The 19,228-nt window shown below is 37.8% G+C and overlaps 2 protein-coding genes across 2 annotated transcripts in view; one reads left to right on the forward strand and one right to left on the reverse strand.

The window, feature by feature from the left end:
• Positions 1-19,228, reverse strand: part of ZNF704 (zinc finger protein 704) — a 267,179-nt gene that overhangs the window by 172,307 nt on the left and 75,644 nt on the right. The gene's annotated exons all lie outside the window — the stretch shown is intronic.
• On the forward strand, positions 11,387-12,030 carry LOC105546004 (mpv17-like protein). Its single transcript, XM_011989090.1, is given in 2 exon segments — positions 11,387-11,831; positions 11,882-12,030. Coding segments are annotated over 2 exon segments (459 nt in total). The 5' UTR covers positions 11,387-11,521.

Genomic DNA, 19,228 nt, shown 5'->3' on the forward strand with positions numbered 1-19,228 from the left:
AAAAAAAAAAAAGGCCTAGGACCAGGATTCACAGTTAAACTCTACCAGAGGTACAAAGAAGAGCTGGTACTATTTCTACTGAAACTATTCCAAAAAACTGAAAAGGAGGGACTCCTCCCTAACTCATTCTATGAGGCCAGCATCATCCTGATATCAAAACCTGGCAAGAGACACAACAAAAACAAAAAAAACTTCAAGCCAATATTCTAGATGAACATCGATGCAAAGATCCTCAATTAAATACTGACAAATGCAACCCAGCAGCACATCAAAAAGCTTATCCACCACAATCAAGTTGGCTTCATCTGCAGGATGCAAGGTCGGTTCAGCATACACAAACCGATAAATGTGATTCATCACATAAACAAAACTAAAGACAAACACCACACAATTATCTCAATAGACGCAGAAAAGGCCTTGGATAAAATTCAAGATCCCTTCATGTTAAAAACTCTCAATAAACTAGATATTGAAGGAACATACCTCAAAATAATAAGAGCCATAAATGACAAATCCACAGCCAATATCATACTGAATGGGCAAAAGCTGGAAGCATTCCCCTTGAAAACCAACACAAGACAAGTAAGGCGTCTCTCACTACTCCTGTTCAACACAGTATTGGAAGTTATGGCCAGGGCAATCAGACAAAAGAATGGAATAAAGGTATTCAAATAGGAAGAGAGGAAGTCAAATTATCTTTGTTTGCAGATGACAAGATCCTATATCTAGAAAATCCCATCGTCTCAGCCCAAAAGCTTCTCAAGCCAATAAGCAACTTCAGCAAAGTCTCAAGATAAAAAAAATCAATGTGCAAAAATCACTAGCATTCCTATAGAGCAACAACAGGTAAGCAGAGAGCCAAATTATGAATGAACTCTCATTCACAATTGCTACAAAAAGAATAAAATACCTAGGAATACAGGTAACAAGGGAAGTGAGAACTCTTCAAGAAGAAATACAAACTACTGCTCAAAGAAATCAGAGGACACAAACAAATGGAAAAACATTCCATGCTCATGATAGGAAGAATCTGTATCATTAAAATGGCCATATTGCCCAAAGTAATCTCTACATTCAATCCTATTCCCTTTAAACTACCATTGACATTCTTCATAGAATTAGAAAAAACTATTTTAAATTTCATATGGACTGCGAAAAGCCCAAATAGCCAAGACAGTCCTAAGTAAAATGAACAAAGCTGGAGGCATCACACTACGCATCTTCAAACTATACCTCAAGGCTACAGTAACCAAAACAGCACGGTACTGGTACAAGAACAGACACATAGACCAGTGGAACAGAATAGAGAACTCAGAAATAAGACTGCAAACCTACAACCATCTGATCTTTAACATACCTGACAAAAACAAGCAATGGGGAAAGAATTCCCTATTTAATAAATGGTGCTAGGAGAACTGGCTAGCCATATGCAGAATATTAAAACTGGACCCCTTCCTTATACCATATACAAAAATTAACTCAAGATGGATTAAAGACTTAAATGTAAAGCCAAAATTATAAAATCCCTAGAAGAAAATCTAGGAAATACAATTCAGGACACAGGTACGGGCAGAGATTTCATGGTGAAAACACCAAAAGCAATTGGAACACAAGCAAAAATTGACAAATGGGATCTAATTAAACTAAAGAGCTTCTGTACAGCAAAAGAAACTATCATCAGAGTGAACACACAACCTACAGAATAGGAGAAAAATTTTTGCAATCTATCTATCTGACAAAGGCCTAATATCTAGGTTACAAGGAACTCAAGCAAATTTAGAAGAAACAAAAAGACATTAAAAAGCGGGCAAAGAATGTCAAAAGATACCTCTCAAAAGAAGACATCCATGTGGCCAACCAACATATGAAAAAAAACTCAACGTCACTGATCATTAGAGAAATGCAAATCAAATTCATAATGAGGTACCATCTCACACCATTCAGAATGGCCATTAAAAAGTTAAAGAACAATAGATGTTGGTGAGGTTGCAGAGAAAAAAGAATGCTTTTACACTGTTGGGAGTGTAAATTAGTTAAACCATTGTGGAAGACAGTATGGCAATTCCTTGATGGAAATACTATTTTTCCATCAAGAAGCAGAAATACCATTTAGAAGCAGAAATACCATTTAACCCAGCAATCCCTTTACTGGCTATATACTCAAGGGAATATAAATTATTCTATTATAAAGACACATGCATGCATATGTTCATTGCAGCACTATTCACAATAGCAAAGACATGAAATCAACCTAAATGCCTGTCAATTATAGACTGAATAAAGAAAATGTGATAAATATACACCATGGAATACTATGCAGCCATGAAAATGAATGAGATTATGTCCTTTGCAGGGACATGGATGGAGATGGAAGCCATTATCCTCAGCAAACTAATGCAGGAACAGAAAACCGAACACCACATCATGTTCTCACTTATAAGTGGGAGCTGAAGGATGAGAACACATGGACACATGGTGGGGAAAAACACACATTGGGGCCTGTCGGAGTGGGAGGTGGGAGGAGGAAGAGCATCAGGAAGAACAGTTAATGGATACCAGGTTTAATATCTAGGTGATGGATGATCTGCACAGCAAACCACCATGGCACACATTTACCTCTGTAACAAACCTGTACATCCTGCACATGTACCCCTGAACTTAAAATAAAAGTTGAAGAAAAAAAAAAGCCATTTTAACACCAAAAATGCAAAGCTGTTCATCTGGCTGAAAATTTCATCATGGACTGGCAGAGTGAGGGACCTGCAGTATATTACTTGATTTTTCTATTAATTCCTTATTTCTAATCACCATTGCAGTCAACATGGTAGTGACTACTAGGGTTTATTACCCTTCCTTTTAGAATGCTACTCAAATGTAACTATAAATATCCTTATCAAACTGTAAAAATTAAATATCTTACCCCTGAAGTAGGCAAGGACTAGGTACATAAATCCTTACCTTTCATCAACAGGCCAATTAGTTGACTGCTGTGCAAGTTTCAAGCTTGGGGACCCATCTTATCACTTAACAGAATTATTATTGTCTTTTAAGTAGTCATCCCCTGCTTTTCCCTAGCACTTCTAGCTTGTGATGCTGTAGCTCTGGGGAACACAGAGAACAAACTGGAGCAAGAAAATTGCTGTTTTTTTTAGTAAGATACTGCATCATATTCCCAAGCACACAACCTGGAATCCATACCTACTCAATTCCAGGGACTTTGGTGACAAGTCACCATAGCCATCAACTACCTTATCAATTCTGCAATTATGGGGGACCCAGCCTTGAGTTAACATCTTTTCTTAGATAACAGGAAACATTACTTAGGAGTAATTTCACTCACCTAAGAGAAATGTAGAAAGTCCCTGAAAGTCAAGGAACAAACATACAAAACTAGATATCTTTTTTTCACTGTAGGATTTTTACTTTTTTTCTTTCTCATGAATTTTAACAAAATTTATTTATTTGTTTTTGGTGTCCAAAAGGCACAGGAATAAGAAACAAAGAAAAATGGTTTGGTGTTCTACCCACCAAATTAAGCATCACATTTTCCAAGATTGATCATAATTCTGATTATAGCAAAAATGCCCTGTTATTTCCTAGCATGGTCATATTTACATGAAAATATGCCTGACTTTGATTTTTAGTTGTCCTCTCTCACCCTAGGATTCTCACTCGGCTCCCGTACGTCTGCAGACAGCAATGCACCACACTGGTTGCATTGATCTCTCCCTAAGCTGCCACCTGCCATCGCCTCCCACCTTTGATCCTTTGCCATCATCAGTGTCTTCAAACAGCACTGCTGTGTTCTGCCTGCAAAAACAAGCATACTCCTCAGTGGAAAAATACCACATTCCAGCTTGGTGAAGCAGGTGGTGTGTTTCATAGGATGGAGCAGAAAGTAGCATCTCTTCTCAAACAAGAAGGAAGACTATTAGCACATCAGCACAGAAAGTCGTGCATGATGAATTTTAAGTGCTGCTTCACAAATGAAAATGTGGTAAAGTTTGAAAAATCAGCTTTGAAAATGTATTAAGTCCATTATTCAAACCCAAAGTCTTAACTTTTTTAAAAAACCCATTTTCCCATCTTTCAAATAAGGAGGATGGAGTAGATGATGTTCAAGATGCTCAAACTTCTTTTTGCTCCGTGAGATCTAAAACCTGATCTTGGCATCACATAATGACCATCACAGTCAACACTGCTCACAACATATACAATGGGATGCCTGGTATGTTTTACAGCTATTATCTGGACTAAATATCCCATTTCATTTCTAGCCTAGGTAGGCAGAAGATGAAAAGGTTTGTGTTTTTTTCTTTGTGTGGACAATCGGAATTAATGTAATTAAATTACTCAGAGTCTGGGAAATGAAGAAGCGACAAACATACTTGAACATCAGAGTTTCTGCTACAGGCTCAGAAGAACTCAGTTTTTATTTAATTTCTATTCTTGGAAGAAGGTTCTTTTTTTCCATGAAGGCTCACTCCTCTGAAGCTAAATAGGACCAAATGGAGCTTCAATAACATGGAGACAAAATCCTACAACCAAGAGTGGGAGCTGTCCCATGCCACAGACACAGCCTTGCAAATGCAGGGAATTCTGCCTGATTCTGACTAGCACTGGCAAAGAAAAAGACAGCAGCATCCTCATGACAAAGGCCTCAGCCACTGGGTCACTTCTAACTGTGACAACTGCAATACAGGGCCATACGTCCTCCAGCTGATACCATGTACACACAAAGAAATTACTTTTCATTTTTGCATGGTTTTCCCACACACTGCTAAAATGACCAAAGCAGATACTCTACAGTTTTGCTACATATGCAGGAGCAACCTTGCAAACTAGTGTGGTTTCATTTTTGAGATCAAAGGAAGCCGACATTAGACTGTCAGCTCAGCTGGGTATGATTCCATAGGGAATACGAGCACTATAATTCCATTGTAATAACGTCTTCCTTTATTTACAAGGATGGCAATAGAAGGAATGACTCAATATAGACAATTCCGAGCCCTGAAACATCATGCACATCAATGACAAGCTATGGAAGCCTGTTCCTTACTGGTCTCTTGCTTGCCCAGAGGGTAGGAGATAACCCTTCTTCTAGGTGACACATCCAGGAGGGTCCAGCGGCTGCTACATGTCACTGCTGAGTAGAGTCTGCCATTGTGTGATGAATTAGGCAGAAAGTCCTCAGCCAATGCTAATGGCTAAGAAGCCATTTCATCAGATTCTTACCCAGTGAAAAGGTGTTTTTTTAAAATAATGAGAAAAAAAGCTTACTGAATTCTCTAGAGCATAGGCCTTGGGACAGCATACCACAACTGTTACTTCTAAGTGGGTATCCAATAAACATTTCTAATTGACCAAAAAAAAAAAAGTTAATAGTGAACCAATATTTACAGGAAAAAAAGTGTTCAATATATGCACTCGTTTAGCTTAAGAAAGTGTCAGCTCTGCTTAATCTATTTCTTTTGTTTGCATTAAAAAAAGTATAAAAACGTAAATATGTATATTTATATTCATATTTTTATATGTATACGTAGTACACTATTATCTGATCCATTGAGAGAAAATGACCTGTCTTTTTACATCTGTTACTGCAGTTACAAAAGTATTAACAATTTAATAAGTAATATCATAAACTAACACTTGTTAAACATAGGTTAAATATTTTCAAAACCACAAAATGGGCTTTTACCTTGTTTTAATCTTAGCAGATTGTTAAGCATCTTTCTAGTTTTGAAGGAGGCAGTGAAATCCCAAACATTCTTGGTTTTCTCTATTCAGCCTGATCTTATCTAATCTAAAGGAGAAACAGGTTATTCCACCAGCTTTGGACAAACAGTGTGGGGAGAAAGGAAACTCTTTGGCTGCAAGGCTAGTTCCTGTGTGGCAGAGGTACATGAGGTGTCTGGCCTGTCCACATGTGGGATAAGTCAAAAGACCTCCTTAAGATCAAGGAGCAGCAGAACTCCACAATTCCTCCCTCCTAACTACCAGTTTAATTTACTAAACTATTTTATCTCCAATGTGGAAACACACTTTCCAAGAACTCTCTTGTTCTCTGAAATTATATTCCTCCCAAAATTACCTGCAACTGAAGGTAGATTGTTTTTTCAGTTGTAGATCTTATTATACTTTGTTTAAATTGCCTACAAAGAAAGGGACAGTTAATTAATTGAATGTGAAGATGAATTTGAGGCTTAACACATTGGTGGTGAATCACAAACTGCATCTCTTTAGGTTTGTAGCAACATCAACTCCACATGTTAATTTTCAAGTTTTAACATTATTTGTGGATATGTGGAAAATATGACTACACCGTTTGTTAGGAATGAGTCAAAAGAGAAACTTGTTAGTCCTGAAAAATAAACATGCGGAGAACACAATTCTTAAATATAGCTTTAATGGGAGGTGATGCATTCTATTATTGTTAAGAAGCACAACAGAGGCTAAATGCTATCCTCCCCATGGTCCCTCCTTACAAATGTGGTGCAGCTGTCTGGCACTTTCAATGCGATCATTTGATACAATCATTAACGCTAGCTACCTGCTTAGTATTTGCAAAATTACATTGCATGTGCAAAGAATTGAGGTGATATTTTGAAAACCACTAGTTAATGTATTTATCAACTGTGGTTAGAAAGAACAGTTCCTCCAAAAACAGTTCACAATTACCAGTGTTCAAGATAGGTTGTTTTATTCAGTAGCCTTTGATGAATCTGGTAAAGTCTGATCACATCCAAGTGTCATTAAAGATTAGGGTTATCCTGGAATAATCAATCCCAAAGAACAAAAATACATGTTTCTACAAAGATTTGATAAAATCTCGCATCCAGCTGGGTGTACTGGCTCACATCTGTAATCCCAGCACTTTGGGAAGCTAAGGTGGGCAGATCACTTGAGGTCAGGAGTTCTAGACCAGCTTGGCCAACATGGTGAAACCCTGTCTCTATTAAAAACACAGAAGTTAGCCAGGCGTGGTGGCATACACCTGCAGTCCCAGCTACTTGGGAGGGTGAGGTAGGAGAATCGCTTGAACCTGGGAAGTGGAGGTTGAAGTAAGCTGAGATCGTGCCACTGCACTCTAGCCTGGCGACAAAAATGAGTGAAACTTCATTTCAAAAACAAAACAAAACAAAACAAAACCCTCATATCCTGTAGACAAAAGCCACATTTCACTTAAAAAAAAATGTGATAGCAAATTGGATGCAAAAATAGCAGATGACCTTATAAGATGTTATTCTTAGAAAAGGGCAGCAACATTAGGCAATCTATTATGAGATGAATACTATTTTTGTGGTTAAGAAAGCAGAGTTCATGAGCTTCCTTGAAGAAGTGTTTGCCAAATCCAGCTAAAACAAACCCTTAGCAGGAGAGAGCAAAAAAATCTTTTCATAATTTAGAAATTAAGCTGTACAAGCAAAGCTTGCCTTGAGAAATGCCAATGTATGAAAATCAAGATGTAGAGAGGTAGTTATACATATTAAAACAAAATGCAATAAAATAGCAAGCACTTCTAGTACATTTATTTACAACATGACTATGGTTTGACTACGTTGGTCCACATACCATTCTTTATATATATACTTATTGTTTATTTGATTTTTGCTCAAAGTATGCAGGTCTTTGTTAAAGGGATCTTAAATTCAAGATGTCTTAGAACAAACTTCTGATTTCCCTCCACTCATATCTACTTTCTTTTGTATTACTCCTGAATTATTATTTTTATATTGGCACCACCAACCATTTTCTCCATCCAGCTGCCCAAGCCAGCATTTCTGACACCATCCTGAGTACCCTCTTCATCCTTACTAAGCTCCCTACTGGCTTTATCCTCACCATGGCCTCTTGAACATAGCCTTCTTTGTTGCTTTTGTACTGGCCAAAGGTTTCACAATTACTTCTCTCAGATTTCTACATCTGCCTCTTAATTATTCTTTCTGCTTTCAGTGTCAACACTTGTATACACTCCCTGGCTCCTCATTCCCATAGGGTACCAGATGACATTTTTGAAATGCCAATCTTATGGTATCACCTGAACAGCTCTCCATCACCTAACAGATACAAATCAAATTCTAAAAGTATTCCAAGTTAAGCCTAACTCTCCAGCTTTATCCTTTATCATGTATCCACCCAGAGCTCTATTTATAGGAGAGAGGAAAAAGGCTAATATTTAAAAGAAGAATCAGTAACAGTTTAAGCCAGTAACAAAATAAATCCTTTGTACTTAGAAGTATTTAAAATATATATTTGACACATTTGTTGCATTTCCTAGTTTACAAGCAGTATGTATTAATGAGCCATATTTTTACAACACAAAAAAAGCATGAGTAAATGCATTCAGTGTGATAACTGTGGTCCAAACCTACAGTATGTTTACTTGGTATGTTTGAAACTGCTGTAATGGTAGCTACCGTGGGGCATGTCAAGAGTATCTGGTAATAACTAATGAGGCTCTCTCAAACTCTGGAAATGAAGCCTGCTTTTATGTTTTTAAAGAACCAGAACTGTGATAATACCCATTTAACCTTCCTTTGATTTAGATGGAATTTAAACATATTCACAATAACTATAATTGTACTAAACATCAGTTATGCACAACTAGGAGTCATTTCCCTTTACGGGACATACAGGAATCATGCTGCAGATTTCTAACTAAATCTGTTTAGTTCCAACTAGTCCAGCTAAACACTGCCTGGCCCACAGTTGATGAAACGCTTCCCTCCTTACCGTGGATGCTCTTCCCCGCCACCCCAAACCTCAAGAAACACTGCCATAGAAAGCTATGTTCCACCCCTAGCAGTGTGAGTGAGGCATTTTCTTCCTGTGTGTTAGAGTAGGAAAAGAGAGAGAGCACACTGCCTTTGGAATAAATGAGATGTTGGACTGAAATGCAAAATTAACTTATGCTTTATTCTAAAGCTGCACTGTTCAATACAGTCATCACTAGCCACGTGTGGCTATAGATCACTTGAAATGTGCCTAGTCCAAACTGAGATGTGCTATAAAATATACAGCAGATTTCTAAGATTTCACATGCAAAAAAAGAAAAAAAAGAAGGTGTCTTATTAATGACTTCTTATATTGATACATGTTCAAATAATGATATTTAAGATATACTGGGTTAAATAATGAGTTATTAAAATTATTTTTGCCTGTTTCTTTTTCCTATTTTTTAATAAAAATTGTATTTACTTAGAAGCATTCAGAATGTCAACAAAACAGCTATACCTTTTTTTTTTTTTGCGACTAGAGTGGTATTCAGTTAACAGAACAACTATTTCATATAAACTGCATCAGAGATAACTGAAGATGAAATAACTACCATCCCCATATATAACTCATTTGTATTGTGCACCAAAAAGAACCTGTTTTAAATTTCCACGCCAATTTACAACCCCCATACTGTACCAGGCACGGTACAGCGCCTATCGAAAATATCACCAGGACAGGGCTATCTAAAGACATATGTGGTAGTGTGTTAACTGTACAAAAAAAGGCACTGTACAGTTTAAAAACAAATCTTACACAGCCTTATATTTCAATTTTCTTCTTTAAAAGGAGTGAGTTGTGTGCAAGGGGGTTAAAGCTCTATAGCAGGGGTCCTCAGTCACCCCCAACCCAAGAGTCTATGGCCTGTTAGGAACTGGGCTGCAAAGCAGAAGGTGAGCTGCAGCGGGCAAGTAAGCATCACCACCTGAGCTCCGCCTCCTGTCAGATCAGTGGTAGCATTAGATTCTCACAGGCACGTCAACCCTATTGTGAACTGCGCATGTGAGGGATCTAGTTTGCACACTCCTTATAATAATCTAATGATAAATGTAATGCACTTGAATCATCCCGAAACTATACCCCACCACCATGGAAAAACTGTCTGCCATGAAACTGGTCCCTGGTGCCAAAAAGGCCGGGGACTGCTGCTTTATAGACAAGGAAAAAAAAAACTGCAATAGAACCAATTGCCTCATCATTGTCTTCTTCATCTTCCTCCTCCTCTTTATCTTCCTCCTCTTTCTTTACTTTCCTTTTTTTTTTTTTTTTTTTTTTGGTCTTGCTGACTCCCTTTTTTGAAAGTATCAGGCTTTCCTTTCAGTTCAAAATGCAGCAATATTCTTTCGGTATTTTTCCGGCAGCTTCGCAGTCGTCTTTTCTTAAGGCTGTTTGTCATATGCAGCAGTGTCTTACCACATCTCTCCCAGTTTCTTCTCAACATCATCAACGGATAGGCCAGGATGTTCTCCTTTGATTTTAGGGTGAAACTCAGAACAGAACAGAAGAAAGGTCAAAAGAGGTTTCTTGGGTACGTGTCTCTGAGAAATTCTTAGAAAACTCTGAGAAGTTGATGGAAGCCTCTGGGTGCTACTTCCTGTTCTCCTCCCAACAAGTTTGCACAAAGAATGCATATGATGACTTTTTGCCTCTTGGCTTCTTAGGATTTTGCCTCTAGGCTTCTTAGGATCTCCTTTGCTCATGTTAAGTTATTTTTCCTCAGCAAGGCAAGAGTCACCCAGTGCCCACCTGGCTCTCATTTGCCCTGGTACTGTCTCTATGGAGCTCAAAATACCACAATCACTATCTTTTTTTCCTATTTTCAAAGTAGCTATTACAAATTTTTTTATATTATAGATATAGTTCACATTAAATTTCTATTAGACAGTGCTGCTTGAACGTTCTTTTTAGATAAACAAACGACCAGTAACTTGTTTATTACTTGCCTTTCTATATAATAAAAGCAGAGTACAGAATCCATACTGACAAGGGGAGGTAAGAGTAGGAGGAAGAATCTCATTATTTCTATTTCTTGATTATTTACATTTTGAGCAGATATAAGGAGGAAAAAAATATGTTGCATCACATCTAAATGTAAACCTATTCTGCAGAGGCAACCTATGGCATGGGCATCACAAAAGTGGTATAATGGTACTCCTAAACACTTTGGAACATTCTCATATATCCAATCTGTGCAACAAAGCCAATGGTCCACCTCGTATGACAGTGCTACTGGTCCACCTGAAGTTTCAGTTTTAACTTTTTTCCATTTTGCTGCCAACGATGATTTACACAGAAGGACATTTACGAATTATCTAAGGACTCTTTGGAAGTGATACTTGCAAATGCCCAAGCTTTGTTGATCCAGAGAGCATATCCTTCATTAATGGCAAAGTGACATAAATTATTTTAAAAATTCATATTGATAATCGGAATTCTAAATTCACAATGCCATTCTAAACAGGTGACACATTATAATCTAACACTAATGTGTGCTTATAATAAAGAGCTTATAGTACACAGAAAATTATGAATTTTGAATGTCATTTTTAACACCAACCAAAAGAAGAAGAGTGTAACATTCTCTTTAAAACACACACACACACACCGCTCCGGAGCGTCTGGAGGAGGCAGGTGCAGGTACGGGCGGCGCCGGTTCAGGGGCTGCTGGAGGCCCAGGAGGCTCGGACGCGGTGCAGGAAGCTGCCTACCACGCCGGCTCCTGATCGCAGGCGCCCACAGCGCGGACATGGCGGGCTGGTGGCCGGCGTTGTCGCGCGCGGCCCGGCGCCACCCATGGCCCACCAACGTGCTGCTCTACGCCTCGCTCTTCTCGGCCGGGGACGCGCTGCAGCAGCGACTGCAGGGCGGCGAGGCCGACTGGCGCCAGACGCGGCGTGTGGCCACGTTGGTGGTGACCTTCCACGCCAACTTCAACTACGTGTGGCTGGGCCTGCTGGAGCGCGCGCTCCCGGGCAGCGCGCCACGCGCGGTGCTGGCCAAGTTGCTCTGCGACCAGGTGGTCGGTGCGCCCATCGCGATCTAGGCCTTCTACACCGGTATGAGCATTCTCCAGGAAAAGGATGACATATTTTTGGACCTGAAACAGAAATTCTGGAATACCTATCTGAGCGGACTGGTGTACTGGCCCTTTGTACCGCTGACCAACTTCAGCCTTGTTCCTGTTCAATGGTGAACAGCTGGAGTCTGTGGTTTTCTCTGGGCCATCTTTGTCTGTTTTTCCCAGCAGAGTGGTGACGGCACATTGAAGTCAGCTTTCACCATTTTACGTACAAAGTGGACCAGTGCCATAGAAGGGTCCCCGGAGAAATGAGAACTCAAGGACTCTCTTAAAGGGACCACATATTTGACCTAAAATGCACAGAATTGCCTGTAGACAAAATACTTGATGTGCCAATTATGCATGTCATTTTGAGGAATTACTGCTATTTATAAACCCACTTAAAAAAATTATGACTATTTTTGAATTGTATTCAGATGTTTTTTCCTGTTCTAGTCTGAAATATTACTTCTCTAATTTTTTGGTTGATATAAATAATAGTGGCAAAAAAACAACAACAACAACAACACACACACACACACACACATATACTACATGGGCCAAATTTGTGTTATAAAACAAGCTTGACTAAGCTATAATTAAGAACACTGAGATAACATCAATGTTATTAGTGTTAGTACAAGAAAGAGAATTGCTGGTTTAGAAAAGTTCTTGTCTTACCTTACTACCTTCTTTCACATTTTTATAGAACATTAAGAGAGTGAAGTGGCAGCATATGTGCATTTAGATTAAAGAAATTCATCTACAGGCACTTGGCAGGAAGAGAGGGCTATTTTTAAAAACAACAAACAAAAACCTACTATTCCATTCAATGAAATTTTGCCCCAGAGTAAGAAGACAGAATTGCTTCTTTTTCAAGTGGTTTCAGATCCCAAGTCTTTCAAACTGAGTTCTGTTCTTACAGGTAACAGAAGACATTGTAAAGAACAATTTTGTCTGTACTTGATTTGTGTGTTGATGTGAGAATCTAAATTCTCAGCAAGATAGGGCTTGATTGTGTACTGATGGCACAATGTGTTGCATTAAGTCATAATGTCAATTATATTGGTTCCTACCATTTCCCTGTCTGCATCCCCCTATCCCTATGATTATACTTGAGTTTTAGAAAGATCATTTTGGCAAATGTGTAGCAAATAGACTGTAGAAAGAAACCAGAGACAACAGTTATTTGCTGCCTTGAATTACTTAAATGATGGGAAGGGATGGGAATGGATAAAGGTTTCTTGGAAAAGACGCTCTTTACAGCTACTTTATGGGGATTGCCTCAGTTGTTGTTGTTGTTTTTGTTTTTTTTTTTTTTTTTTTTTTTTTTGAGACAGAGTCTAGCTCTGTTGCTCAGGCTGAAGTGCAGGGGTGCAATCTCAGCTCACTGCAAGCTCCGCCTCCCGGGTTCATGCCATTCTCCTGCCTCAGCATCCTGAGTAGCTGGGACTATAGAAGCCTGCAACCACGCCCGGCTAATTTTTTGTATTTTTAGTAGAGATCGGGTTTCACCATGTTAGCCAGGATGGTCTTGATCACCTGACCTAGTGATCCGCCAGCCTTGGCCTCCCAAAGTGCCTGGGATTACAGGAGTGAGCCACCATGCCCGGCCATGGACTGTTTCAGTTCTTAAGGGGAGCCCACCAATTATACAGTACCAGTATTTCTCTAACGTGACTGAGTACATTTATACTTCCCTCAAAATATACTTTTTTAAAAAGAAACGTTCTAAAATTTCAATGCTCTATTTTTTAAAAAGAAATATTTTAAAATGTTAAAGTGATCTTTTTTCTTTTTTTCAAAAGTAGTCTCATACTGGTTACAGAGTTTGTGACCTGAAAAGTTTTTAACACATTTAAACATTAAACATTTGTTCCAGGAACTGCTAGGCTTCTAGAGATTCAAAAATAAAAGATACCATTTTTGTCTTATCTCACTTAATTACAAATTTGACATAGGAGACTTTTCAATAAACTGTCTAAAGTACATAAAAGAAAGGAGACACTACCATTGAAAATGGGAGCCAAATTAGTTCACAGTTTCCCACCGTATTTATAGGATTTTGCTTGTAGCTCAGATCATTTCCTAACTTTGAACTCAAAGGTCAATGTGTTTCTGAAGTTCTTTTAAACTATATGATTCCCAGAATGGCATGCTATAAGGAGAAGATGATTTCATTTTATCTAGCAAGTGATAAATATGACATCACTATATTTTAAAACCCTGAAAAACAAATAGTACCATATGGTTTGTTTTCTTCCAACCGCAAAGTAACAATCTGTAGTATTCTAATAAACTGCTGTTAGGTCTAAGAATATTTTTGGCCAAATTTTCCTTTTTTCTTTGTTATAACTGGTTTGCTAATAGATTTCTCTAGCTTTAGTTATAATTAGAAGACAGTTACTGCTTTGCATAATCAAATTGTAATTGCTGTTTGGGTGAAATCCAACCAATTTAAGCATCAGTACCTTCAAAATCATGATGTCTGGCAAAAACAGAATAATAAATGTCAGACTCTAATGATCTAGGTTATCTAATAATGCTTGCTTAACTGTTGAATTATTTTAGAGGCTGGACAACAAGTAATACTTGAATTATCAACATATTTTGAGCATTACATTTGTAAATGACAATAAGTTAATGGTCTCCAATAAACACAAATGGTGATGATAAGGAATAAAAATTCACTTGAGATCAGAAACCTATCCCAGTCTTAGTTCTGTCATTGGTTAAATATGTGTTTCTGGGTGAGTCACTTAACTTTCTGGATCTGTTTACTGATTTGTAAAATGGAAGTTATGAAATCTAATGATAATGGACATTTGTCAATTTTATTCCATAGATACACCACATTTTGTTTATTCACTCATCTATGGAATAAAATATTTTGGCAAACAAATGAAGTACTGACACATGGATGAACCTTTCAAACATGCTCTCTTTTCTTGTCCTTAAAGTCTTGAAGCCTATTTTCCTCAACTCTCCATAGGGGTCAATGAAACTAGTATTTTCATCTCTCTCAGAGAGAGATCAGCCCTTGAGTGATTGTTGTCCCAACAATTAGCATCGACACTTTTAGTATTTGTTACCCCCAACCCAATTACTGTGCTCCCCAATGATCCTAAAAGCTAGGAATAAATTTGCTTTCTGTTAATGATAAATCTTTAACTCTAAAGAGAAACAGTGCTTGCTCATGTACTCTCACACACTCTTGCCCTCTCTTTCTGTGTAGTTATCTCTCCTGAGGAAAGTTGAATAATTTGAAGAATACTTTGAGTACCCAACTCTATAATGCACTTACTCCAAATCACCCTTAAAAAAGAAAGTAGTGTTTTTTCCTTGAAATCAATCACGCAATATCCCAGGGGTAAGCAGACTCTCCTATAGTAAAGATTTGTTTCTACCAACCCCAGGAAACTCAGAAAGAGGGGTAGTTTGTATTATTTCCTCTCATGACTCAATTAATTAATTAAAGAATTAATTCTAGGATCCTAGGGCCAAACAATCAGTTGCCATTTTTCACAGGAAGCTTAGGGCCCTCTTAAACAATGAAGATTCCAGGTAGTCTGCACTGATAACTCAGGGCTGCCGAACGGCAGGGAGATTGCCCCTGTCTCAAGCCTGCACAGCCTAGGGCACTTTTAATATATGAAGTACAATATTGAGGGGTGGGAGGAAGGCAGCCATGAGAACGCACCACAGATCTCCAATAACAGGGAGCTAACCGACCAAGGAAGGGCCCAGTTGCTGGCCGCTGAAACCATCTGCTGCATTTGTGCCAAAGCCACAGCTCCCACATGCTGCTCCCAGCAAATGACACAGTACAGCAGGGTTACCAATGCAGGACTCCTGAGGGCCTTGCCCGGCTACCTAGGACACTTCCCTCCAACTTTCTTGCCCTCTCTCCATCACTGCGCTCAGACAAGCACCTTAACTGACAATGCATGTCCCTCCTGCCCCATTTCTCCCTCAGGTGTCTCTCTTACTAAAACATTTGCATGATTAATCCTGTCTTGGCATTTGCTTCTCTAAACACCCAGCCTAACACATCTGGATTAATAACTTACTTAAATTTAAACATTTTTTAAACTAGCAACTTTAAAATTGGTTCTCAAATATTGGGTAAACAGGGAGTTTCTATTGATACTGACTTCTTCCTTCTGTATTTCAATCATCCCCATCTTGAAAAATATATCAATAAAAAATTGGGCTTTTAAATAGATGTGTCAAATTAATAACATTCTTAAAACTAAAAGATTGTCCTTTAATTACAGATTTATCCCCAGTCCTAATGGGAAGGGAGCAAATTAGGAACTGTTATTTGAAATTAGCCACATATGTGTCTGTCCCTCTCATCCCACCGTAACCTCCAGGAGGGTTGGCACCTGTCTCAATCATTATTTTTACTGAGTACCGGGTTCGTAGCAGGTACTCAAGAAATATCTGTTGAATGGAGGCAGGAGATGATATCAGTGATGTGAAACTACGGTGAGGTATAGAGAGTAAGGTGGGAAGGGGTTCCCAGATCTCTCTAGTTACATGAAATAAGCAATTGAAATACATGTGTTGCTTTTATTATGTAAACCACAGAAAATAAACTTTGAGTTTCATTTTACAAACCAGAGAAAGTAAAGTTCAACAAAAATCTTAGCTTTAATGAGAATAAGCAAAAGATAAAGTGAGAAACGTTACAGCGAACTGATTTTAAATGATTGAAGAACTCTGCACTCTATGGGCCTAAAATGATTATCCTGCTTTTTGGCCAAAATATCATATATATATATATTTAAACATTAATTATGTATTTTATAACATATGGATACAGATATTCCTCAGTACCCATGGGGGGCTGGTTCCAGGACTCCCTATGGATACAAAATCAGCAGATGCTCGAGTCTCTTACATAAAATGCTGTAGTATTTAAATATAACCTAGCACATCCTCTGGTATACTTTAAAGCAGCTCTGGATTACTTATAATACCTAATACAATGTAAACACTATGTAAATAGTTGTTATACTGTATTGTTTAGGAAATAAAGACAAGAAAATAATGTCTGTACATGTTTGGTATAGACAATTTTTTTTCCAGATATTTTCGATCAGTGGTTTGTTGAATAAACAGGTGCAGAACCCATGGATACACAGGGCTAATTGTATGTAGATTTCCTTGTATTGATAAATTTCACTATACTGTAGATTTACTCAAAGTTCACTATTTATGCCTGTCAACAGATATATGTCTTCTTAGTAAACAAAAGGAAAATCCTATGTCTTCCTACTGTATCAGGTAAAGAAGTTTCTTTAAAACAAAATATTGATAGATGACAGTGGGAAGTCTGACATTTATTAAACTTGATAACAGTAAATGGAAATAGAGTTTGAGAGTTTGATTATTATAATCCACAATGCTTGATTCCTTCATCATCATTTTTTTTTAAAGCAACTTATCTCACCAACTGCCAGCACACTGTATTTATGATGATTAAATTCTTACTACAGCAATGAAAACAAGTATATCAGTAGACACCCCAAACAATGAAGCCTTAAGTAGTATTTCCCATAATAGATCAATACATCTAAATTATATCTTGTCATTGGGGGATTTTTGCTGTGCATTAATGGATTTAAAACCTAATTAACTTTCCCACACTGTTTAAGAACCTCATAATAACGCTGGCATGGGCTCATGTACTTTTAAGTACATTCAGTGAACTTGAAAAGGTGAAAAATATCCCACATACCAGAGTCAGAGAAGGCAGAAAACATCTTTCTTTTTCCTCTTTGCATTATTTTCCCCAGCAAGTGCTCCAAGTGAGGTGGAATTAAAGAATAAAGGTATACTTAAAACAACCTATGGCAATTTAAAATGATTAATTCCAGATATTTTAACATACACAACGTTCTAATGGAAATTTTATGTAGAATAAGTCCTATAGAATTGCAAGTTGGTACTAAACTGACACTGGAAGTCTAACTTTTGCCCTACAGGGGTAGGAAGAAAATAAAAGCACAGCTCTTCACATTTCAAATTGTTAACATGTCATTTTCATGTGAGATAACCAAACAAATACAAATTGAGATGCCTATGAGGGTCAGGGTATGATAAAATGTTTCACAACCATGCCATAGTAGCAGGAAATAATCCTAAATAATTTAACATGTATTTATATGAAAAAAAATTAGAAAAGCAAGTAATTCCAAGTAGTTAAACAGAAGTAATGAATATGTGAACATTTTCAATTAAAGGTTAAGGAAAACTAAGAGGCCTATAATTTTAGAAAGTCTCACAAATCTGGCAACAGGAGAAAATAATAATTTTCTAGAGAAGATACTTTTGATTTAATATAGAAAGAAATGAAACTCTAATTACAAAAAGTGAACAGGCAGGAAAGGCACATTCATTCCTCTTCCAAAGGTACTGCTTTCCAGGTTAGCTGTTAGAAACCACTTGGACAAATGCAGCACTTTTCAAACAATTGCTATAAGCTGTAAGTTTCATTACAAATGATTTTTGGCAACACATTTTTGGAAATGTGGCACATATATTATAAATAAGCAATCTCTCGTGCTACAGCATCTCCTTTCTTTTTTTCATCTGACAAATATTCATGAGTCCCCAGAACATAATTAACACTGTTCCAGGGCTAGGGATAAAGCATGAACAGAGTAATCTAAAATCCCTGCCTACGTGGAGCTTGTTTTCTAGGTGAGACAAATGATACGCAAGAAAGTAAAAGGCCTAATATGTATGCGCCACCACTGCCACTGTCATTCTGCCAGAATATTGTCTTTTGGTTCAGTGCTATTGGGTGTGGTTTAAATAAAATTATAATGTGACAAAGGCCTCTTTTTTTTGTTGTTTTTAGAAAGAAAAAGTCCTTTTGATATTTCAGGTAAACCTTCTTGGTTGAGTTTTAAGGTAGATCTGTCGTACAAAGATTATCATGACATAAACCAGATATCACCATCTTTTTTTCTTTTTTTTTCTTTTACATATTTTAGACTTTGCAGACCACCTGTGGTCTGTGTCACCTATTCTTCATTTCTTTTAGGCCTTTAAAAATGTAAAAGCAGGTCAGGCACAGTAACTCACACCTGTAATCCCAGCACTTTGGGAGGCTAAGGTGGGAGAATCGCTTGAGCTCAGGAGTTTCAGACCTGCCTGGGTAATATAGTGAGATACCATCTCTAGAAAAAATAAAAATAATTAGCTGGGCATGGCTGCATATGCCTGTAGTCCCAGCCCAGCTACTCTAGATAGAGCCTGAGGCAGGAGGACTGCTTGAGCCCAGAAGTTCAAGGCCGCAGTGAGCTACCTTTGCATCACTGCACTCCAGCTTGGGCGACAGAACCAGACCCTATCTCTATTTGAAAAAAAAAAAAAAAAAAG

The sequence above is a fragment of the Mandrillus leucophaeus genome, unplaced genomic scaffold, assembly GCF_000951045.1.
Source record: "Mandrillus leucophaeus isolate KB7577 unplaced genomic scaffold, Mleu.le_1.0 Scaffold346, whole genome shotgun sequence".
Taxonomy (NCBI): domain Eukaryota; kingdom Metazoa; phylum Chordata; class Mammalia; order Primates; family Cercopithecidae; genus Mandrillus; species Mandrillus leucophaeus.